The sequence below is a fragment of the Poecile atricapillus genome, chromosome 5, assembly GCF_030490865.1.
Source record: "Poecile atricapillus isolate bPoeAtr1 chromosome 5, bPoeAtr1.hap1, whole genome shotgun sequence".
Lineage (NCBI taxonomy): Eukaryota > Metazoa > Chordata > Aves > Passeriformes > Paridae > Poecile > Poecile atricapillus.
The window spans coordinates 5,391,233-5,415,775 of NC_081253.1; the positions used below are offsets into that span (position 1 = coordinate 5,391,233).

Below are 24,543 nucleotides of genomic sequence, written 5' to 3' on the forward strand. Positions count from 1 at the left end.
GGAATTCCACCCAACATCTAATGTGAGGAACTTCTGGATGCTTAACAGGAAGGAAGGGAGAATTGAAACTATATTACTGAATATTTAGGGGAGGGAAGACATTGGGGTATGATTGGATGGCAAAACAAGTAATTAAGGAATTAAACTCACTCTGAGCAGAGAAGAAAGTAATGCCAAAACATAATAATGTAAAAGAGGAAACTAAGAATTGATGAAAAAAAGAGAATTTCCCTGGAGCATCCTATTGACAGCTGCTCTTGTTTCCCTTTTCTCACTCAGTAAATACAGAAAAAAAATATTAACATGGAAGCATACAGAGGGAAATAGGAATATCCTAACCACTCTGGTAACAAGACTTCTTCGACCAGTGTAATTTTTCTATTCTCTCTTGACATTTTAAATAAGATTTATGTGCTGGTAGATGTTTCAAATTTTAAATGATGACCCACACAGTGTAATATGTCAAAAGAGCATTTCTCTGCCAACACTCTTCTGAATGAGAAATGGGCTGGACAGCAGGTACTACTAAATGTTAATAGCTCTAAAACTACACAAATTGTAAATTTATTGAATTGTGTTAATAATGAATCCTTAAACTGTTCACAGAATTCTGAAGGAGTCGTAACTTGAGCAGAATTAAAGGTGTCCATAATCCTCTGAAGTGAGAGGCAGAAGTGGTCACAGCCAGAGGATTTTGTTAAGGAGAAGGAGCCAGTCTCCACTTGAGGAGTAGACTGGTTTGGGACATTTTATTAGATTAAAAGGGAGAGAAGCACTTGAGATGACATGGTGATGCTCATAAATAAATAAAAGGTTACACCCCTATTTTAAACCCAAAAGGTAAGTCTCTAATAGCTGCAAAGGGAAGCATGGCAATGGAATGGTGATAAATACTGAGATCTGCAGGCAGCTTAAGCAACTGTTTGAAGTGTCACCACTTTTGGTGAGGATGGGGCTGTCTCCAAGGCACGTGGCTTGGGAAGAACAGTGTGAAGGTGTGTAAGTCTAACCCCAGCAAAGATGTGGGGGAGCAGCACCAAGGAATATAATAAGCAGCCTGTTCTATCCAGGGTGTGAAATGTGTGCTGATTCACTGGGAGCAGAAATAGTTGGGGTCAGAAGAGGACATAACTTCTCTTAATTCCAGTCTGGATCTGGTCTTTTTCTGAAAGACTGTGGATGCAAAAAAACCTCCAACCAAACAAACCATAAACTGAGAAGAGAAAAATATATTGGACTTCTTTTCTGTTTCAGAATGTTGATATCTCAAAACCCTGTGTTTAAGAGATGTCAAGTACCTTCTCTGTGAATGGCTGTTTTCACCAACTTAAACAGTCATTTTTATTCCCTTTGGAATGATCTTGGCAACACCGTGATGGCACTGGAGAACCAGGGCTGGTTGTGACAGTTCTGATTTGTGAGCTTTGTGTGAAACCCTGGAGAGCCAGAGGCTGGAGCATCACAGGCTGGGGGACTCCTGCACCACATGGATGGAAAGTGTCCTGGTGTTGAGCTGGATGAGGGATGTTACACCTCTGTCTCAGAAATTTGGTCACTGTCACCCTTGCTCCAATCTTCCCCAGACGAGGGACGACAGAGGAATCTGTCTTTTTGGGACCTGATCCATACAGAAATGATGCCTGCTTACACTGGGACAGTCCATCAATAAAAACACAGGTCCTGCACATCTGGAGCAGAGCAGCAGCATTTCAGTCTCTTATCTACTTCTGCGAAAAATAAACTCAGTTATTCCACTGCTGCACATTTCCCTGTTTGTATGGGGGCAGAAATACTGACAGGCAGTGAAAACGTGGGTTTGTTCCATTGTGTAACCTTGAGCACTTGGACTTGTTGGGTTTTTTGGGTGATTTCACCCAGTCCAATATGCAGTCATATGCTGGCATAGCAGGGAAAAACAGATTCACACATGCAGTTTGCATTGATAATGGGTTATACATTTGAGGATATTGATCAACAGCAAGGAAAATAAACTGAAGTAATGCAGGATTTGAGAAAGCTGCTGACTACAGACAACTGAGACTACATCTTTTTGGTTTGCTTTCATTATTTTAGCTTATTTAGATACTTAGAAGGCTGCAGAAAGACATTTTCAGGTATTTCAGAAAAAATCTATTGTGTTCTTATCTGAACTAAATTGCATACTATCAACATAAGTAAAAATCTGAAACAATGAAAGCGGAGAGGATACTCTGGTCAACACCCTTGAATGATACCAACACCTTATGAACTTCAGTCACCTCTACAGAGTGGCTGAGGGACCTTTATCAGTACATATCATAATGAACAACCAACAAAAATGCTGCACTACTCTTCAGAGGCAGAATTTGAGATGTAAAAATTACCTTATCACAGAAATACTCCAAAAATACTCCAAAAATTTTTATCTTTTCCTCTTACAGGGAAAGATGAAGTTTATTTGAAGGATGGGTATTTCACCCCTATCAACTGCTAAAGAAATAAAAGATTTCCCTTTCTCAGGTAGTCAGTCTGATCCCCTTACTAGTTACTCAGATTTAATTGGGAGGAAAACCCATTTAATTATGACACAGTGGAAGGAGCTCAAAGCTATAATCATGGCTCATTTTGGAAATTTGTCAGAGAGGTCATTCAGTCCTTCACTGTCATTCCTGTTGATTTCTGGTCCCTGAATCAAATTTTCTAATGTCTATAATGATCATCTATTACTGATAATTTTCTGTGGAGATATTTCTTTCATCTTTCCTTCATTCATTCATTTTTAAAAATCCTTTGACTTCTCCTATCTTCATATGCTCTTTTTGCTGATATCCTCCTGCTTCATCATCTCTGTTCTTCCATTCTGTGTCTCTCATCATTCACCAGCCTTACTTTGGATACTGAAATCCACGTATTTGCCTTCTGCTCTTCTAAATACCATGTATTTACCTGCTGATGGCCACAGCTCAATCCAGTACCATTGTAAATCTCCGAAACATTGTGCTTCAGGGCAATAGAAACTCATCAGCTGCCAGCAGAATGACACTATTTATCAGCCAAATAAACACTACTTTGGCTGCCAGGATTTGCTTTGGTCCATTCAATGCCCTAACTTTCATCTGACCCTTGCCAAGCATCTGAATCTCTTTCCTTGCTAACTATGGTTGAGATCTCCATCAGTGGGAGTTTTTAGAAAATGATTAATATTTATATTTAAAAGAAAAAGGTGCATCATGCATGGGGTTAACCCCAGAACCAAGAGAGGGTTTTTGTTCAGGATCCAATATATTCCATATCCTACAGAGTGAGTATGCCAGAACCGGTTAAAAATAGTCTCTTCCATTCATTAGCGTCAGCAGATGGCCATTAATCTTCCTGAAAGTATTGATTCAAACTACTCGTCTCCACTTTCAAGGCCCTTCACAGAGTCCCCTCTGGCCATCTATCATCCCTCCTTACACAGCTGAAAAGGTGGCTGGCTTTGGGACAAGTGGGTGACAGTAACAAACCAGCCTCCCTCACACGCTGCCCCTCACGTCTGGAGGGAGCCGTACGCAGCACCAACAAAGCTCTTCCATTTGTCTCCTTTAAAAGCTTTCCTAAAACTTCCCTTTGCCATCAGGGCTACAGAAGCATTCCAGAGTCACCCACTGTGATGGCACTGGAGCCTCTTCAGGGCACGATCTTGCCAAGGGCCGCGTTGACACTGTGTGTTTCTCCATCTCCAGCATCTGTCTGTGCCAAGTGCAATGTTCTGTCTCCTTGACTCAAAGAGCTGGAATGCAAATTCTCTGAGTTATGCCCCCAGAGCATTTCCCAGCACAGCATTGCAGTACAAGCAGGTAATAAGAAGCAAATCTTGGCTCAGGAGGTCAAGAACTGGAAGATTCACCACAAAAAAAAGGTGCACAGTACCAAAACCTCATGGACTAAGTCAGCCAAAATTAGTAAACCATTTTGCAGCCAATTGCAAAACCAATTGCAGCCAAGTTTTTGGTTGGCTGGAATTTAATCCCTGCATGTCAGCCCAATGCTGCAACTCAAATAATGTCTGACCTTCCCTGAGACTTGCTACCAAAAATATATATTTCATCTGGTTCATGAATGCCACCTTCTGAGTGTCACCACTGCAGTTCCCTGCCCGTCAGTGCTGGTGTCACCCACAGCAGACAGCCCCATATCATTTCTAAGCCAGTTGGCACAAACCTCCCCATAGCATATTTGATAATTAACTCTTTTACTTCTAGAATTGATGTTCTGTTGTTTGCTGCAAACCAAAAGGTTCACTGTGGTTCCTTTCAACTCTAGACCAGCAAATTTAGCTAATATATATCTTTCTTCTGCCCTAGGTTCAAGATCCTTCCAAAGCCACATGGATTTTCCTGGAAGAAATATTGAAGATGCTAGAGGCTCTCACCAAGAAGATGTATCTAAGACATCAAGAAATGTATTTTCCCTTCTTTCCCAACCTCAAATTCCAAGACAAGATATTGCATTCCTTCTGGAAAGAAACCCCAGAGTCATTCACACTCCATCCCTTACAATCGAGAGGAAGAATTCCCAAGCTCAGATGTCACCAGAAAAACAACCTGATATGGAGTTCACAGCACCTGAGAAACAACCTTTTCTTGAGAAGCTAAGTGACACACTCACACCCCTTCTGCATGAGGAGCCAGAGCCCACAGCCCCAGCCGTCAGTGTGACCTCCCACCCCCCTCTCCATTTTAAGCAGCACAAAGAAATCACGGCACAGACTCCTCCTCATCCCAACACAAATGCAGGTTCATTCCCTGCAAGGTCACAGACTCCTTCCAGGCATGGTTATTCTCCCAGGAAATGGCCCAGTCGAATCCCAGTGCTGAGGAATAAACCACCCCAGGGTTTCCCAACAGAGCAGCCCAGAGCATCTCCTCTGGCACCGCACGTCCCCTCCCCTCGCCGTTTGTTAGGTCCTTCCCTTGGTGCTGCACCCCCGAGTGTTGGTGTCCCAGCAGGGTCTGCTCCCGGAGCAAGGCTTCCAGCACCCACCACAGCAGCCAGGAAGGTGCTCAGCACAGCAAGGGATGGTGTGGAGCTGCCAAAATCCAGCGGTGGGGTGCACCACAAAGCCATGTGTGCTGATCTGCCGTGTTTCACCGGCGTGCAGTGCGAGCCAGCTGGAGATGGAGAGTTGAAATGTGGTTCTTGTCCCCCTGGATACAGCGGTGATGGAATCTCATGTGAAGGTAAGGGAGAAAATCCTCTTTAAAACACTCTTATAACTCCAAATCTAACAATTCTCCAAAGTAAAAATTATATTTTATTATAAATTTGGAGATTTTTGTGGCTGGGACTATTCTGTTTTCAAAACCAATTATATCTCAAAATAATAAATAAAACCTATAACTTCGAAACAGCTTTTTCTGCTTACAAAAATGACATATTTATTTGATACCATCTAATCTATTAAAACCAGGGACAGATTGTGATCTTGCTGAATGCCAGATTCATTCTACTAAAGTCATCACATTCAAAACCATATAAAATTTCTGTGAGAAAGAGTGAAATTGATTCTACTTCTCTAAACAACACATTCTAGGAAAAACTAATTTTTCTAACATCTTAAAAATTACTTGTAAATACCTATCTAATATCTTAAATATGAAATTGAACTTGTCATTTGACATGTATAGCACCAGAAGGGTTTTCACAATATATTGAGTTATTTATTAGGCAGCTGAGATTCCCTCCATAAAACAATAGGATTATGCACTTTGTTGAAGCAACAAATTCCCTGACTTTGCTATCATTAATCACACCTTTTGCTGACATCCCTCTGATAAGCTGATATCTTACCTGGCCTTCCACCATACAAAGCAAAAGTATTTGTATCATTCATTCCCCTCTCTTTCTTGTCTGGTCTCTCATCCTTCATGCAGAGACCAGTGAGCACTGTTGGAGACGTAGCACAAAATGTACAAGAAAAGGTTACTATATTCTTGGCCACTTTATATTTTTGCCCATTTGCACATTTCTGAAACGCCCCTCCTAAAGGATGTGGAGTTACTTGGCACAAAGGACTCTGTCTTTAACTTCTGTTCTATACCTAGAGATGGAAAAGCACCAAACAGGTTCTGGTACTTAGAAGCTCAAAGCAAGTCTGGCCACAAAAGAGCCTCTCCTCAAAGACCACACCCATGTATATATGAATATTTACTGTATGGACATAAGGCTGCTGTGTGTTTAGTAGATCCATCAGTACACTCCTTAAAACATCAATCTACCTTAAAATGTAAATCTGTCTCTGCCCTTTACTTGTGAGATGTTTTCTTCAGTTACTGGTACTGCTGAAAATCTCCCTGGAGAGTCCTCAGGATAAAATGCTTTATTACCAACATCATTCTGCATCCTGGGGCTTGATGACATGATGCACAAACATCCTTTTTTTGTCTCTTGTCACTGACCATGACACCTGACTCAATAATTAGCCTGTCCCTTCCCTTTTCTCCTCCATCCTGGGCCCTGCTGCACACCTGCACCCTGGAGCAGAGCCAGTGCTGTGAACAGCACCCATTGTACCTGCAGCCGTGGATGTCTCCCCCCACGTCAGATGAAGGTGATTCATCATGACAAATGAGGTTGAAAATGAGGGTAATTTCTTGGATTAAGGCCTGTCAGAACCTCAGCTATCAGCACCTTGTGACTCCCACACTACACCAACTCCCCTCAAGACAGTAGTGCCCTCTGAGAACAGAAGACACAAACACTGGACAAAAAAAATCAAAGCTTACATGAGACCAACATTTGCAAAATCTCCAGACTTCAACATAACATCCTTGGCAAGTGAGCAAAAATGTCAAGAGACTCAGACGCTATTGATAGTTGTCACCATCTTATTTCATATCAAAATCCAATGAGATAAAAGAGCCAGCTCGCTGATAGAAAGTTTTAATACCTTTGGATCTTGAGGGGATGTGACCTTTGTTTAATAAGAATGTCTGAAGACAATCTAAAATAAGAAGTACTTTACCAAGTGGCATGTATATTGTGATAGAATACAATTTATTTTTTTCCAAATGTGCAGATTCAAAACCAGGCTTGGACGACTAGTAGGAAAACAACTCAAGCAGCATCCTGAAAACTAATTTCTTTCCTAAAGTATATCATGACATATTTTATATCTTTAATATTATTATCCCTCAGTGTCCCTGCCACAGTTCAGCTGGAATTCCTCTCCCTCTGCTTTGTCACCCTGAACTGGGGGTCACAAGAGCACAGGATGGAGGAGACACCTGGGGACCATCAAGTGTAACCTCCTACCTTCTCCTGGAAGAACACAGCTAAATCTCAGTGTATTTGGCTCATATTCAGACATCTAAACAGAGATATTTTCAGAAGATTTTAGCATTTCCATTTGGATCACTCCCTTTGCTACTGACATCTGTGTTGTCTGTCAGAAGTAGAACCCTGCTTTTGTTCCTTCTGCTTTGGTGCAATAAGAATTACAGATTATTTTCCTTCTGTCAGCAGCTACGTACTCTGCAGGTGAGGGGAGATAAAACAGCTCCTCAAGGCTCGACAGCTCTTCCCCTTCCTGCACAAAGGCAATAAAACCTCTTATTAGTAGCCTAATGTTAAAGTTTCACAGGCAAACAGGCCAGCTTTAAAAGCTTCATTTCAGAGCAGTGTTTTGGAGACAGTCAGCATCGCCTATACTAAAATAAAAAATAAGCAGGGGAGGTAAGGCCTGCTGTAGTACACTGGATTCCCCCACATTTTCTCTTGCAGAAGATGCTCTCTGGCATTTATGGAGTAAGCTTAACCAAGCATTCCTCTGGTGATGAGGGAGGTTGCTAAATACCTAATTTTCACTCTGAGTGCTGTTTCCAAGGATATATGCAGTGAAAACCAAAGCATCGTTACAGACTCCTTCCAGCAGTTTTCAGGACAGCACGAATCACCTGCCAAAGGGCACTGCAAGAGCATCAGAGCACCAACAGAGCTTTACATATTTCAGCTCCCTGTGCCAGTTGAATAAAAATCTAGCAATGTGATAATGCAGAGAGAGCCCTAACAGGACTGATATCAGAGTGTTTCTGACATTTTGTCTGGTGTGTTACAAGTGGCACGGGTGCTGCAGTGATTTGTAACATCTGGGGCTGACGCTCTGAAATATTTGCTAGTGTTGGTTGTCACCCTAGAGCAGCTCCTTGTCATCCTCCCTCAGTTCCCCACTCTACCACAGATGCTCAGGTCATCACTTGCAAAGATGCTGCATCCACTGGACAAGGAAAAGGGCAAAATGTCATTTCCCTGGTCTCAGCTGATTCCCCAGTGCATTTGGCATGGCCTGAGAGCACCTGTTGTACTCCTGCAGCTCCTCAGGGTGCCCTAAGGTGGAACACTTCCTTCCCATTTGATAACAGGATTGAACTTATTGAAAAATTCTGCTTTGGGTATCATTTTTGTGCTTCTTTCTGAGAGACCTAGACCTGAAAACTGATGAAACACAAGAATTTAAAGCAAATTTCTGGTCATCCTTCTTTTGTTTGTTTGTTTCCCTAACTCCAAGCTCCTTTGATAGGGAGTGTCTAGTCACTAAAACTGTGCCAATAAGAAGTCAGTCTCCATTTCATAGAATACAGACAATTATTTAAAACCATTTTGTATTAGGTTGACAGTTAAGGACTTTCTGGTATCTTTCTGGTATTTCAGCAGCCATAGAAGAGCCTCAGCATTCCTGTCAAAAATAAAATTATAATACTTTAGAAAAATATTCTTAAGAGGGTGAAGTCAGTAAAAATCTGGAATATTTTATTAGCTTTGTATAGTATTTTCTAAGAGAAGGGGAAGTCTAGAACAGTGGGAGTCATGTTTTCTGCTCAAGAGTTAAAAGCACAGCATTGCCTTGACATTACAAAACCACTTTTCAGACCAAATAATTTTCAAAATAAGAGGAGAGAAGGAGTAGTTGGGAAAGTAAAATGACTTCACCATGTACAGCTGCATTAAATGAGGAAAAAAATCGGGTAGCTCACATTCATGTTTTTGACATTTTACACCCAAAAAGATCTACCATATCAAACCAGAAGTCCTTTCCCTGTTTCCAAGAGCTGCCAAATGCATTTGTCTGGCAATGTGTGGGAAAGATATAGGAATACTGTCCCAGAAGTTATGGATCATGTGCTCCAAAACACCAAAGGTGATGCCATGGAACTTTATCCTGTTCACCCTTTCCAGGTCATGTTTGATTTCACAGTTTTCTATCCTAAAGTCTCATCCTTCCCAACGACCTCATATATTCACTTGTTCCTTGTGCAAAAGCTCTCCTATAACTTTGTTTATTTATCCTTGCATCTTTTTCTGCATCTTCTCTACTTTTATTGTAGCTTTTTTGAGCTGAGAGATAAATACCTGCCCATGGTATTTAAGATGGAGTTCACCATGGATACAGGTCATAATGAAGTCTGGCATTTTGTGCTCTGCTCCTTTCTTAACAATTCCTACCACTTTATTTGGGTTTTTTTGGCTGCAGATGAGCACCCAGCTGACATTTCATAAAACAAAATGCATTGGTACCACCTAATCAGCACTGGTGTCTGCATTTGTAATCCAAATTTATTCAGTCAAGTTTCTTTTGTTAATATTCCAATTGCTGTCATGGACATTTCTCTCACAACTGGGCTCCAGACTGCTGGACTATTTAAATATGCAATGAGTTAATTCAATTGCAGGAAGACATGCTTTAATCCTATGCTTCATTTCATTTATCTGTGTATCTTACATGTAAAAGAAATGCTTCAGTCCACAGCTTTCCAAAAGGAAAAACAACAACCTGGGAACTTTCTTTTCCCTTTTTTCACCCCGCCATTGCGCTGAACACATTAAAACTTCATCTGCACATTTAGGAAGTTAGGTTAATGTATCTTTGGTAGGAAATAAATAATGTACAATGAAACGAGGTAGACTAGGCTCCCTTCAGTGAAGTCTGTCCTGATCTTACTTCTGTGTAAAATTTGAAGCAGGCAATGCTCTCCCAGCTCCAAGCCTGGCTTTATTTGCACAGACCCAGGGTCTCACGTGTGGATGGCACAGGGAGTTACTCACTGTGGAGATGCCAAGCAATAACTCTGTTCTGGAAGACATTTGCTGATTAGGCTATGGAAAATGAGGGAAACAACACAGCATCTGGTATTCCTGAGTGCCCCTGAAGTTATTGCAGAGAAACTTATAAAAACTGTATGATCTCATTTTAATGGAAAATAGAAGTTTGGGGATATTTCCCAAAAAGCCTTTTCAAAGAAAACAATAATGCACTTCTCCATTTTCACCTCCAGATTTTAAATTGTAAACATAAACATACATACACTCAACAGCAAGATTGACCATTTGCAGCAATGTTTTCTTCTTTGCTGTTATTTTTCTTTCCTATCCAAAACTGCTTAGTATAAAAACACCTTTCTACAATTTAGCAAATGCTCATGGAAAGAAGTATTCATTTCAGAAGATGAAAGATAGAAGTTTGGGAAAAGAATTTGACATAAGCAGTATATTTCTATTACAGTGGGAAATGTTTTTTAAGTGAATATTACTCTCACTCTCACAGAGGAGCCAGTGTTCAGTTTTTATCTTTTGCTATTCACCAGTAATAGAACAGTTTTCAACATTTTACTATTAAATGTCACCATAAGAGCTAAATGTTTTAATATCCAAAATACCATGTTCTCTTCTGACAGTTCAGATGCATCTCGGAATGTTCAAAGGCCAGATGGAAAGTGTTCTATTCACACGGACACACTTGCTTTAAGTGCTACACACAATCCACGCTGAAATAAAGTGTAATATGCTTGAATGTCACCGTGCTTGGCACAGCACTTAGGCACCTGGAGGCTTTATGCAACCATCATCCTACAGGAAGAGCAATCACATTTAATGTACTTTAAAAAGAGTGGTTTTTTTCCCCAGGTTTTGTCCCCCCCTCCCTTACCTCCACACACACATTATTAACCAGTTCTACCTGCTTTTAATTTCTAATTGCAAAGAAATCACTAGACCAGGTGGCTCCAAGCCCCATCCAACCCGGCCTTGGATACTTCCAAGGATGGAGCAGCCACAGCTCCTCTGGGCAGCCTGTGCCAATGCCTCATCATCTTCACAGCTAATAATTTCTTCTTAAGACTTTATCTAAACTTATCTAAATCTATTTAGTTGTCCAGACAAAGGTGATTTGGGTTTATCCCTTCTTTTCTTTTTCTTTTTCTTTTCTATAGATGTATACTTGGAATTTCAGCTAAGCACACGTTGATTTGCAAATGTCTAAACCTTACAGCCCATCCAATCAAAACTAAATTTAGCTTAATGACATTTTCAGCATATAGAGTATGGATCTAAAATACACCTTATAAGTTTTCTATTTTCAGGAAGGTCAAATCCTAAAGTTGTATAATGCAGCACTGAAAATTTCACTGTTAAATACCAAATACATTTCTTCAATGATATTTCTGTCAAAATGGTTTATTTAAAAGCACCTTCTTGGAGTTTGTCTTTTTTACTGCAATTGGAAAATGTGTGAGGGCTTTCATTATATTTTTGGATGGCAAAGTTCATATTCCGTGGCCTGGTGACAATCACAAGAGGTGAGGAGGTCTTCCACATAATAACTGCATTTAAATTATGTGGCTCCCCAAGAACTAGTCCTTCATTTAGCTTTCCATTTCCATAGCACATTTTCCAGCTTTAAGAAAAAAAATGTAGTGCATTAAGGTTCTCTTCCATTGTAACAATACTTAAAATGAAAGATGCTTTGTTTCAGGTCTCGTTAGTTTCATTGTGCTTTTTCCTTGGAATAACCTTGCTAAGCTTCATATCCTTCATAAAAGACAAAATTCTGCCAGTGAAGAGAGCCAAAGTATAACATTTTTCTCTGTATTCACTTCCCACACACAAGGGAAGATATTTTTCATTCTGCTAAGTGAGGTGCCTTTTTTTCCAGAGGCATGAGGTGCCTCTGGCACGGGTTTCTTGCTCTGCTCCTGCCACAGAGCTTCTCCTTTGGGTGTCAGTGCTCATCCTGTCCCTTCTGTGACCATTTTGTTCCTTCAGTGATCATCCTGTCCCTTCAGAGATCTTCCTCCTCCTCTTTTGAGTTTGCCATACACAATCACCTCTTATTAGAGGGCTACAAACAGAATTGTCAGGTACCTGCCTTAGACTTTAGGTTTAAAGGTCCAAAATTTCCAGGCTCCCTGTACAATTAAGTTTTTAGATTCAGAATTATGAACATATGAAAAACAATCATGCCTCCAGCAAATAGCCTGTTTCAGGAGCTGCAGTCCTTTCCACACTCACCCAGTTTCTTCCACAGAATTACATTGCATATTGCAATAAATCAAGAAATCTTTATCTAATTTGCTGCACTGTCTGCAGAGCTCATACTACTCATTAAATATTAACTTTTTGGCTTAAATGTTTGCCATTTTGCTGACAAATCCACACACAACTCTTTTCTATAAGGAAGAAACACTTAATCTTGGCCCTTTTGTGAGATCTGTTAAGGCTTACTCACCATCCACAAGGCAAACTTGTGGAGAGGGATGGGCAAGGTCTTGAATTGTAACTGCATTTGTACTTCATCCATCAGCAGCCTTCAAAATATGTCTTTAAAAATGTGCATGCTCAGAAGTTAAATATGATAATGTTAAAACCATTCCCTTGCAGATTTTATACAGCTGCTCATTAGTGCTGCATTGCTAATGTGGTACCTACTGCTATCCTGCAGTGTTTTCCTCAGCCAAATTACTGGCTGGATTAATAAAATGGGATGGGGAAAGAAGTAACCTGTGCTGTGCTCAGAACCACGGAGAATGTCATATTTGAACTGTATTTTTTTCCTCATGTTTCGCTCTTGCAGCGCTGTGTGAGCCGCCGTGTGAGCATGGAGGAACTTGTCTGCCTCAGAACACCTGTTCCTGTGCTTATGGGTTTGTGGGGCCTCGATGTGAAACAAGTATGTATGAACTCACCCAGGCTTTCTGCATTACGTCTTTCAATTAGCAGAAAATTAAAAGAGTAAAAACAAAAAGCAAAAACCCAACCTTTTTTCTTCTTCTTTTCCTATATTTCCCCTTAAAATGATTATTGAATACAAAGGATAACACGATGAAGTAATACAGTAGCTATTTCAGAGCAGATATTTACCAGCAGCATTGTTGTATTATGTAAAAATATGCACATCTAGATCAACATTCTCTACGTAAAATTGCTTCTGGAAAAACAAACAAAAAAAAAAAGAAGGAAAAAAAAGGTGCATGTTATTTATAGTAATATTTATGAAATTTAGGATTGTGAGTGAATGAAGTAATGCTAATTTTGAGAACACAAAATACCAGCCATACCTATTAAGAGTAATGCTACTCTGCAATACAAGTATAAAAGGAGGTTCAATACAGAGAATATCTTAAAATCAGCCTTCAAACCCTTCTATATCAGCAAAACACATGCACCTCCATCATTACAGTCCTCACTGCTTATTTAAATATCAGGTTGCCCTTGAGAGGAATATAATTTTATCTATGAAGCCGAGTAGCTGGAATACTTAAAAAGCAAAGAATTTTACATGTCTGCCTTCTAATAGAGAAAGCAAAGCAAGGGAAGGGACAGATTCCACCCTCAGTTTACCTCCTGGACTAACACTATCAGATATTTGCTGTGATAGGGGAACTTTAGGATCTGCCCTGGTGTCAGTGATAAGAGATTTGGATCATTTTTGTTTGTTTTCCAGTGGTGTGCAACAGGCACTGTCACAACGGGGGGGTCTGTGTGTCACCGGACGAGTGCCAGTGCAGGCAGGGCTGGAGCAGCCCCTCCTGTGAGACAGGTGAGTGCTTGGCAATGACTGATCCTGCCCTTTGCTGCCCAAAATCCCTCTGGTTGCCCCACAGTTCAGGACTCAGTATGGGAATTGCTGCTTAAAGAATTAAAGCCTAAGAAGAGGAGACCAAGTATAGGGCAAAACCTCAGAAGGCCTTGATTTTATGTATCTATTCATAAGTTTAGATGTTTATGTAAGTATTCCTAAGTTTAGATGTTTACCTAGATCTCAGGGTTTTATAGAGGGAGCCTACAAACAAATTCTTTTCACAGCTTTTTAAGCGTGTGTGATTCTGGAGTTAATTCTTAGCGTGCTGTGCTACCAGAATTCACACTGCTCCTCCTGCCTGCATCTCTCACTTGCAGAGCACCTACAAAAAGCATCCACAGGAGTGTGGGAACTCAGGAAAAAACCACCTCCACCCATGCATATGAAATGACAAGGTACTAGAACCAGGAACCTATTTCTGAAACTGGAACTAGGTATTTATTTCTAGTCAGGGCTCAAAGTTTTAAACAGACACAGCTCGGACCCCCCTCTCAGGATCAAAGTCTTAAAAGCTGGGGTGGATATTTTCTCCAAAGGCACAGAAACTACAGCACCCACCTGGGACAAGGCATGCAAAATAGTGAAATATTAGAAGATGAGGACTACCTGAATCAGTGCCAGACCTCAAGGCTCCAGAGGCAGTCTGCCTCTGCCACGGTGAATATTAAATGACTGAGACACCTTCAGCCTACATTACCTCTCCTGGAAGGTGAGAGATGTCATTTTAACCTCCATCTCCTGGAGACTGCTCTTCCTGTAAGTGTTAAAATGACAGACCTACTGAGGACACATAAATTAGCTCAGCTATGATCCACAGGAAATTACTGGGATTGTCACTGCTCTTCTGCTTCCCACCAGCTCCGCTTTTTCTTCTCAAGGAGTTCTTCAATTTTATTTTGGGGTGGCTTTAAGGAGAATCATTACAAGAGAAGGACAGACAACAAGCAAGAGTAGCAGTAACTTCCAGAGCAGAATAACAGAAGCAGGATTTTTGATCTCTGACAGCTTTGGTGAAAGGCTGCCAGACTCACCTCTCTGCCACTGCTTTGTGTGCTCTGCACAGAATATTCTGTGGGCACGGCTGGGGTTTCCCACCTCAAGTGTTATGATAGGAATCTCAGGAAGAATACAGGTATGAAAATGGAAGAAAAAAAAAAAAAAGAGGACTTTACCACTGGAAATACAAACATTGACAGACTGACAAGATTATGGATATCTATGAACTAGCCAGGACAATGAGAGAACTAAACCAAATTCCCCTTGAGCAATGAATTCAATCCATTTTGACTTCATAAGCAACTGCTCCTTAGTCAGAAAACCCTCTCATCTAGACTGCGATTTCACTTTTTTTTCTCTTTCCAAATTGACATTTTATTTCTTCTTTAGTTCATCTGAAACATTTTTGTGACCCTTAATTTATTTAAGCTTAAATGCATTTAATTTATTTAATGGGCTATTCTGTAAGAGACTGAAAGACAAAGGGAACAGAAGGATAAAAGCTGGTTTAAAGTGTCATTCTGCTCTACAATGAAAACTTTATCAGATTCCTTATTCTTAACACCCTGACTTCCCGTCTAAATCAATTTGAAATTCTAATAGTTTTTTTTGTAACAGTCTGATACTTGCCACATAGAAATATGCAAGACAGCTTTCAATTCCTAATGCCTGTAGTATCACCTAGAGTAATAACAGATACATAAAGAGGCAAAGGGAGCTCAGCCAGTGGCTTTGTTGGTGATGAATGAGCCAATGTGTTGTGGGAACTGGCATTTAAATGAGGCAGAACAAACAGGTTTTTTGGTGCACACCTATTCAAGTCCATGGAAATGCCACAATGCTCTGCTGAACACAGACAAAGCAGCAAACAATTAATATCTCAGCTCCAGGTTATCCAGGGTGTATTTTATTTGACTACATTTACTACCTTGGGATCGTGCTTGGTGAGAATACTGGAATGGAAATAAATGAACTGTGTGAATCAAAGGAATACATCCGAAATAAATTAAATTATTACATTGAATTATATTCTATTTCATCTCCCAAGCTATTCTAAAACACCACTGACATGCTCCCGCTGTGTTGACCATGAATAAATGCTGCAGCACAACTGACCTGCAAGGGTTGCATTAAACTTTTCACGGTATCACTAGAAACATTAATTCTAATGACATGTGCAGCAGTAAAAGCGTCTACTCTAAAAAGTTCAACATTATCAGAGATTCATAAAGTTATCTTATATTCCCATCCAGCTGTGTGTAATCCTGTGTGCCTGAATGGAGGAGTCTGTGTACGGCCAAATATGTGCTCGTGCCCTTCTGGTTTCTATGGGCCACAATGCCAGAGAGGTAAGAAAATTCTATTTATCATCTTGATAAAGGGCCCAGGCTCAAAATATAAATATCACCTATAACATTACCTGCCCCACATGAAATATATCCAGAGACTCTCCTTGTCATAACCATGTGTGTTCCTTTGTTGTTATAGTCTGTCATAAATCCACATTTTATTGTTCCTGATGGTATTGGGAAGAAGAACTTATGGGTGATGCCATTAATGGTGACTAAATAATTATTCTAAAATTACCTGAATCAGTGATATCATTAATTAGCAACTATTCAATTAAATGTTAAAGCATGGCAGTACTTTGTTCATTTTGGTACCCTGTGGTGTGAACTACACTGTGTTTCAGAGACAGGTGACAATTTACCTTCAAATGGGGCTCACAATGTCACCTACTTGACCACCTTAAAGTGTTGTGCATGGGAGACTTCTGTAGGACTTCATCAGATCCTTGCTTAAAAATTTGATCCAATATTGCTCTGATTGAGCAGGACCTGATTTTGAATCCCTGCCTTAGCTCTAAGCTGAGGCTAACAGTATCCTGGGCTTCTCACTCACCCTGTGCTGCAGAAGGCAAATTAATGAATCCTTTAATGACCCAGTATCAGGCAGAACATACAAGAAAGAGAACTTAGGGCCCAAGCAGCTGGAAGACCCCTGTGCTAAGACCACTCACTTTGCTTTTTTCAATATGGATCTAGTCACTCCTCCTGAATCTGGGAATATAAATGTACCTTTATTACCAAAACTACTTCAACATTAAAAGTTCTTTGCTCTTATTCTCTCTCTTTTGTTTCCCTGGGCCTCCTAGATGAATGTGATCCTGATGTATATTTTTGCAAGTGAATGATTCACACAGAAAAATCTAATTGCAAATGGAGCTTGCTGGAAATTCTGTTTTTATGATGTTGGGGATGAAGGAGAGAGTGAAAATGATAGAGACTGTAACTTGATGATCTTGCTCTTGAGCACAGAAGGTGATTTTCAGCATCTAGGTGATTTGAAATTTTTGCTCTTAGGTGTTCTGGTTTAGACAGAGCAAAAACTTGAAAACAAGTATCCAGACTCATGGGATCTGAAGTTGATAGGAGGATACAATGGATGGATGTTGAAGGAAAGCAAAGACTTTCTTTCTGCTTCTTTGAGAAAGAAGGAAGAAACAGCACCAAGGCCAAGTTAGCAAATGTCAAACACTGATCTATATTTCATGGGCAGAAACCCTTGAGGAAGCCCTTTGACAGAAACTTAAAAATCTGACACCACTGGGAATATTCTGACCTCTTCACTGCAAGTATCTAAGAGACCCTTGGGTGCTAGGAATCACTTCCAGCATTTTCTCCACAAACACAAAATCAGAGTCTCCATCCAGGCAACTGCCCAAACCACCCTTTGGGGAGACACCTTCCCTACCCCCGCTAAAAACAACACCTCTGTGAGCTGCTGTCCCAGCAGAGGCACCTAAATAAGGAGCCTGTGTTTTGGCACTGTTGATCCCCCACATGATTTTGGTGCACAGAACATTTCCTTTCCTTTCCCCAGCTGTTTGCATTCCCCCCTGTAAGAACGGTGGTCACTGTGTCCGCACCAATGTCTGCTCCTGTGCCGAGGGCTACACTGGAAGAAGGTGCCAGAAAAGTGAGTTACACATTTCCCTTTGTTTTCCAACAGTTCTCCAAATGCTAAACAGCTTTTCTTCTTTTTGTGCATGTCCCACAGAACATTTAGCCTGTATTTATGCTGTGATCACCTATATTTCTATCAGAGCCCATAAAGCTCTATGTTATACCCAAAACCAACTTGTTAATTAGAATAAGCCAAGTGGAAGTTGGGAGGAGAACATTTTGCTGGAATCCTCTCTAAATATTTCATGCATTCAAAATGAGTAACATTTGTATTTGGAGATTAATTAATTATTTTGCATGAAAGATTTTTTTGGGGGAAAAAATTAAAGCCAAAGGCTGAGAAGCTGAATAAGATCCTTAAAAATATTAGAACATCACAGTTCCAGCTTAATTAAGGTAATTGGTTAACAGCACTTCATCCTTGAATTTGTTCTTGTCACTGAAAACTCCCTTTTCACGTTACCATCAGTATTAATACTTGATTCTTCGATTCTTCTGGGGAAATAGGTTATTTTGGCACTTCTACAGACTCCATTGCTCAACAATAACTGTCAGCCAGGGAGTTTGGGATATCTATGTGAAAACTTTTTTTTTTTTTTAATATTATTATTATTTCTTAATCAGTTTGAAATTGGCAAGAGGGGAGCTGTGAAAACAACCATTCTTGGCAGGAAGAATCTGTACATTTCCAGAGCATTTTATGTCTCTCACACATAGAGGGAAAAAAGCCAGTAAAAAATTCCCTGCAGCAACAAAAGCCCTCTCATTCCCCACACTGCCGCTCTCCCCTCCTTCAGCAGGGAGGGTCGTGACGCACAGTGCACAATTGAATAGTTTGTTCTGGCAGGAATGTGCTGGAGGGAGAAAAAAGAAGGAAAAAACCTTATGTTTGGCATCCTGTTTTTGAGGTTAGAGAACATTAGAAAAGTGCTGTTTCCAGCTTTAAACACCCTGCCACATCTCCAGGCAGATCAAAGGGAAGTGCACTGATGATGATTGCAGTCTAGCAAAACGCTCCCTGGAATCCTCCAAACTCCACCAACTCACAGCAGGTTTCTTTCCACTTCCCAAAAGTTTCTGAGGTTTTGTTGTCCATCTCGGTGTTATCTTTTGCAAAAATGTTTTTTGACATGATGAAAACATTTTTGTTCTGTCTGATCCTTCATTCTACTTCAATAACTGCTGTTTAGTTTGGTTTATTTAGCTTAGTGTTATAAAAACTTAAACAAAGGGCCTGTGAGTGTGATGGATGAAGAGAAACATAATTAAGTGTAAGGAAAATACGACTTTTTGCTGATTCTTGCTGGCCTCTGACTGCTAATTAGTGAAAAATGTTGAGTAATATTTCTTTTTTCTTGACTAAAATCAAGAGCACATGGGACAAGTATCAAGATCCACCAAAAGAAGTAATTAATTCACAAGATTTTATAACAAGCAGTTTCTCTTAGAGTTGTATGTCTTCTTATTGTTGTTATATAGAATAATTTCTCTCTCCTCTGGCAGAGGTTCCAGATTTTGCAGCTCTTCTGGAGGAGAAACCTGCAGGGCACAGCAGAAGTCAGTCTCAGCTGACCTTTGCAAACTTTCCTCCACACAAAATGGAGAAAACCAATGCTCCCAGCAGTGGGAGGCTGCTCTCTGTCCCATAAACCTCTCCCAGTTCAAATGCAGAACAGGTCTCACCCCTTTTTTAGGCATGATTTCATATCATTTTGCATCAGGCATAAACTAGATTGGGGGATTAGATAGAATATGTGGGATACACTGAAAGGCTAAAAGTGTAAACACAGGCACATGTTCCTAACTCACACACAGACAAATGAAAAAGTGGAGAATAAATCCCTAGCACGAAGAATTCCCACTACCCAGCCCCTTTTTTCTTCAATAAAATGTGTAAAAACTACAACAATATCCATTTGAAATTCCAAAAGGAGCTGAGCGTCATGTAGCTCATTCTGCAGTGTCACTAGCAGTAAAAATATCAGTATTTATAAAATTATCAGGTTAATTTTGATAATCCTGAGCCACCTGGGGTAGCTGACTGCAGAGGTGAGACAGCCCCATGGGCTGAGTGCCTGAGTGCTCAGAAATCCATCTGGGAGACTTTTTGTGCAGTGCTTCTGCTGACCTTCCTGAGAAGGGTATGGCAACAAGGAATCAGGAAAAACCAGTAGATTTCTGCTTTACAGAGGGGGTTTTTTTTCTGGATTTGAGCATTTTTTCTGTTGGGCTTTAAGGACTCCATGTAAGGTAGCTGAGCCTCAAGTTGCACAGGACATTTCAGCTCACACAAAGTTGTAAAATCCAGACAAAGAGTGAGGAAAAAATACACATATCATGATAGCAAAGCTGTGATCAGATGTGAAGTTTACTGGAAGTTTAACACTGCATCATCTCCCATTTCCAAATCACCAGGACAGTGTCAGAGACTGCTAAAGGTGAACCTGTGGCCCAAATCACAGCTCAGAGGTGTCTCCTGTTACTGCCAGGTGACCCCACACTGAGAAATGTATGGGTGGCTTAGCCACAATGATGAATGTGACAATTCTGATTTAAAAAGTCCTTTGGAAAGATTTTATCATTATTTTCATTGTTCTTTGCACTCTGAATATTAAATTGCTGTGTCCTTATGTACTTTTACATTTCTAGTACATTTTCAAACACCTCTGACAGCAAATCAGCTTTACTGTGTTCTTACACGGAGTCTATAATCACATTTGGGGTGGATTATTACTTGACTAATAAAATCTATCAAGATATCATGAGTAAACTTAATACTAAGGCAGACAAATTGGCAGTTTATTCAATGTTGTCATTTTCTGATACACTGATATTTTTCCACTGCTTTTAGACGTTTCTCTTTCCTTCTTAATATCTCACCTGCATGGACAGAGAAAGAAAAGCCTCTATTTAATTTTGGCAGCTTCAGCTCCTCAATTGAAGGAGATAATTAAAATAATTAAAAGCCACACAACCCATCAAAGACAGGTTATTTTTGAACCGAATCCAAACAAGCTATTGGTTTATTTCAAATACAAAGAACCATGGTTTAGGATTTTCATTTTCATCCCTGTATCGTTTGGAAATTCTGCCTTATGACTTTTAGTTTCATCCCTGTACAGTTTGGAATTTCTAATACTGTCTGCATGACAGCCAAAAACATGCAGGACAGAGTGGTGGCACCACATCTCCTCTATTCAGGCTCACCCTCCCTTGCTTCCTGAGTGTATGGAGAAAGGCATTCAGCCTGAAAGTTTGTGTTTTATATCTAAATAAACATCACTCAAAACCCCAAAAAGTGTAAATCTGCGAGGTGTGATTGGCTGCCAGCTGCAATAAGTGCCTGGTGATTATGCAAAGCAGACACCCACACCCCTGTGGCAGCGCTGACAGGGAAATGTGTGGTTGTGCCTCAGCAATCTACAACCTCACATCCTCACTTGAGAAGGATTGTTCCCAGTATAATCAGTCTTGTTGAAAGGGAAGAGGCAAATGCTGGCAGCACCTATTCAAAATAAAATATATTTCTGGATCAACTTTGCATCCAGCAAACATACTCGGGAGCTAAAGAAAAACTGTTTGTGCAGTGGTTTGAATTCCCTTTTGAAAAACACAGCTTTCACAATCCTGGGATGTCACTGCTTTTCAGGGGCTTTAAAGCAGGGTTCTCACTGTTATCTACTGCATCCTTACAAAAATTATGAACAAAGACAACACGATAGATTTCCTTTATTTCCTACATGTATTTTCATAGGACTGCTCTACAAACAACCTTTAAAAATGAAAGCCCATAAAAGATGAGTTTTCTTATGAAAGGTTGGAATGAAGAGAAGGGGAGAAGAAGAGGGATCCACGGGACCAGTCATTTATCCATTCCTCTGCTGTCTGCTTCTTGTGAGTGCATCTCTGAGTGAAAAAAGGCGAGCCACAGCTCCCTCTGGAGCTCATCAGCAAGCAGAGGTCACGGGAAAACAGCATCCTGTTCCTGCCTTTTCCAGCACACCAGGCACACCTAGAGCCTGGCCTCAGCCCCTCTTTTGGCACTACCTCATGGCCATGAACACAGCCAGAGACCTGGGCTTTGCTCCCCATTTAAAACTGAGTTTCTGTGAGCATCTGCTTCATTGTGTCGGGCTCCATCCTGACCACTTCCTATTACATAAATCATCACACTGACACCGGGCTTTGCAGATTGGATCTCAGAGTAAGGAGATAACTATTTCTCCATTTCAGTAATTCCTGCAGCCAGGATTTATAGCCATTTCACAGTGTGCAATGTAACTCACAGTCATTCCTCCAGCTCTGCTTGCTCCTCTTCCCTCCTCCTTCCTTTTCCCTTCCTGGTAGCATGAGGACTTTCCTTGCATGAGAGCTAGAGGCAAACTAATTGGAAATATGAACGCTGGGTTTCAAAGGCAGCTTTTTGCTAAGCAATGTCATATTGTGAAAGTCACTGATTTCTCACATTTCAGCCTTCCCATGTAATGTTTCTGTACATTACTGCCTCACCAGCTGCATAAGCAGGAAGTTTTACTGCTCAACAAATCAGACTCCCACCGAGTTGTCATCTTGACACTGTGTGATATATTCTCTGGAATGTCTTCACTGAGTAGCCAGATTGACTTAAGCTATCAAAAATCAGCCAGTTTGCAAGCCAAAGGTCCAGCAAACCCTCCCACACAAGCAAGCAGGGAACAAACCACATATCTCATCCAAATGGATGGAGGAATCATTTACATCAGACTTGCTTTTCAAACGGCAAGGATGTGCTTAAAAGCAACAAGTGTTTGTCTAAGATTCCTGGATGGCAAATATGCTTGAGCAGGGGGTGTTTGGAAGCAAATGAGCAGCTGCTTATAGCAAACAGACCTGTAACTTCCTGTTCAAAGCATTATCTACGCAAAATACAAAGATTTGCTGTCTGGCTTGTCCTTTGGTTGGTGCCCAGTCTGGAGACACAGGAAAAGGAAACACTGCTCTCAGTCCTTACTTGATTTTCTAGTCTATGTAACAGAATGGGTTCATATTAGATGTCATCTTCCTCCCCTGGGCAGGAAATACAACAGAAGATGAACCAAAAAAAAAAAAAATCAGGTTACTGCTGTCTTTCCTATTCAGCTGAACAAAACATGATCTGTGCATCTTGCCTGGGGGGAACAGGGAGAGAGAGCTGTGACTTCCCAGAGGAAGGAATAGAGCCCAACAGGAGACAGTGACTCAGAGCACAACCTGGTTTTTGGTCTGCTCTCAGAGTAGAGCTCCTCACTTCTCACTCTTAGTAAGGATTTGTGACAAAACATTAGTCAGCCTTTCTTAAAAACTACATTTTTTCATATATATTAGTTGATGCATTTATTTTAATAGGGGTTTGAGCACATGCATTTGTCTAAATTTATTTTTCAGGAAGGGAACAAGAATACATCTGGGTAAGAATTGAACATATTTTCTAAATAAACCCAAAAGCCTTATTAAATTTTTTATTCATTCCATAAGTAGACCATTCACAGACTACAATATGAATTTTACCAGAGTAGAACAGCTAAATTTTAATATTCTTTACCTGTATCTTAAATGCACTGAAGAAATGTGCCAGATCTGATGCTGTATGTAAAAGCATGCCTAAAGCAAAAGGATTTCTGAATTACTTGCATCTCTTTGCAGTGGGCTTCTGTGCAAGAATAAGTGCCTTTTGCCCACTAATTGATTTACAAAACAGCATTTTGGGGATCTATTTTTTGATTAAAATATTTTTTAAGCATCTCTTAAAAAAGGAGCAGTGGATCTATCACTTGAAAAGCCCAGAGGACAGATGGTCATGGAGATTAATGTTGTCTGTTTATCCACAAAAAGACAATCCTCTCCAGCACTGATTTCCATGTAAGCTCAAGTTTATTTCTGAGGCAGATAATAACAGGGTGATGAACAGATTAGTGCAGTGCCAATCCTATTCCCATCTTCCTGACCAGGTCTTTCCTTTTTGGCTGGGTTCTCAGCCACACCACTGCAGCCTGTGGCTGCTCTCCTTGTCTTGAGGCTTCAATCTCCCTTTTCCTTTGCATAGATGAAAATGAACCAAACTGCACCAAGCACAGGCAGTGCCTTAGCCCGTTCAGGGCAAGAAGAATGTGCCCAAATGGCCTAAATTGCAGGTCATCCCCAAAACAGAGCTGCAGAAACAATCAACAGAGGAGAAACTGTGTGTATGAGTCCTCTTTCACTTCTCATTCAGGCATGACAAGAAAGCAGCTCAACAGAACAATTTATAGACAGGCTGGAATGCTTCACTGACCTAATAAAACACAGAGCATTCTTCAATGAAGAGAAAATGTTACCAAATTCAAGCCCCTAACAAGCTGGGAATATGACCTGTGCTGAGAGTATACTTTGCAATTCCCCACATTAATTATACACTAACAGTTGCAAAGATGAGAATGAAGTAGAGCTATAGTCTTTCTTCAAATTAATAGTGTTGCAATCAGACTAAAACCAGTCCGTAAATGAGAAAAGGATTTACTAATGATCTCAAAATATCACAGTTCCTAGCAGAATATTCCCTGAGCATCCAAATGTGCATGTACACATGCTTATTTTATTTATAGTGGTTTCATTCTGAAAGATACTGAAGTATCCCACAGCTATCCCAACATGATATAATTGCATGTCCAGAGTTTCACCTGAGGACAGAAAATAGGCAAAATGAAGATCATC

At 40.4% G+C, this 24,543-nt stretch overlaps 1 protein-coding gene across 4 annotated transcripts in view; it reads left to right on the top strand.

The window, feature by feature from the left end:
* Positions 1-24,543, top strand: part of LOC131579915 (von Willebrand factor D and EGF domain-containing protein-like) — a 170,403-nt gene that overhangs the window by 121,944 nt on the left and 23,916 nt on the right. For all 4 annotated transcript variants that reach the window (XM_058840489.1, XM_058840491.1, XM_058840492.1 and 1 more), the window contains exons 21-25: positions 4,326-5,201; positions 12,866-12,961; positions 13,736-13,831; positions 16,123-16,218; positions 17,753-17,848. In XM_058840489.1, the coding sequence (XP_058696472.1) occupies positions 4,326-5,201; positions 12,866-12,961; positions 13,736-13,831; positions 16,123-16,218; positions 17,753-17,848 (1,260 nt within the window). The remainder of the gene's footprint in view (positions 1-4,325; positions 5,202-12,865; positions 12,962-13,735; positions 13,832-16,122; positions 16,219-17,752; positions 17,849-24,543) is intronic.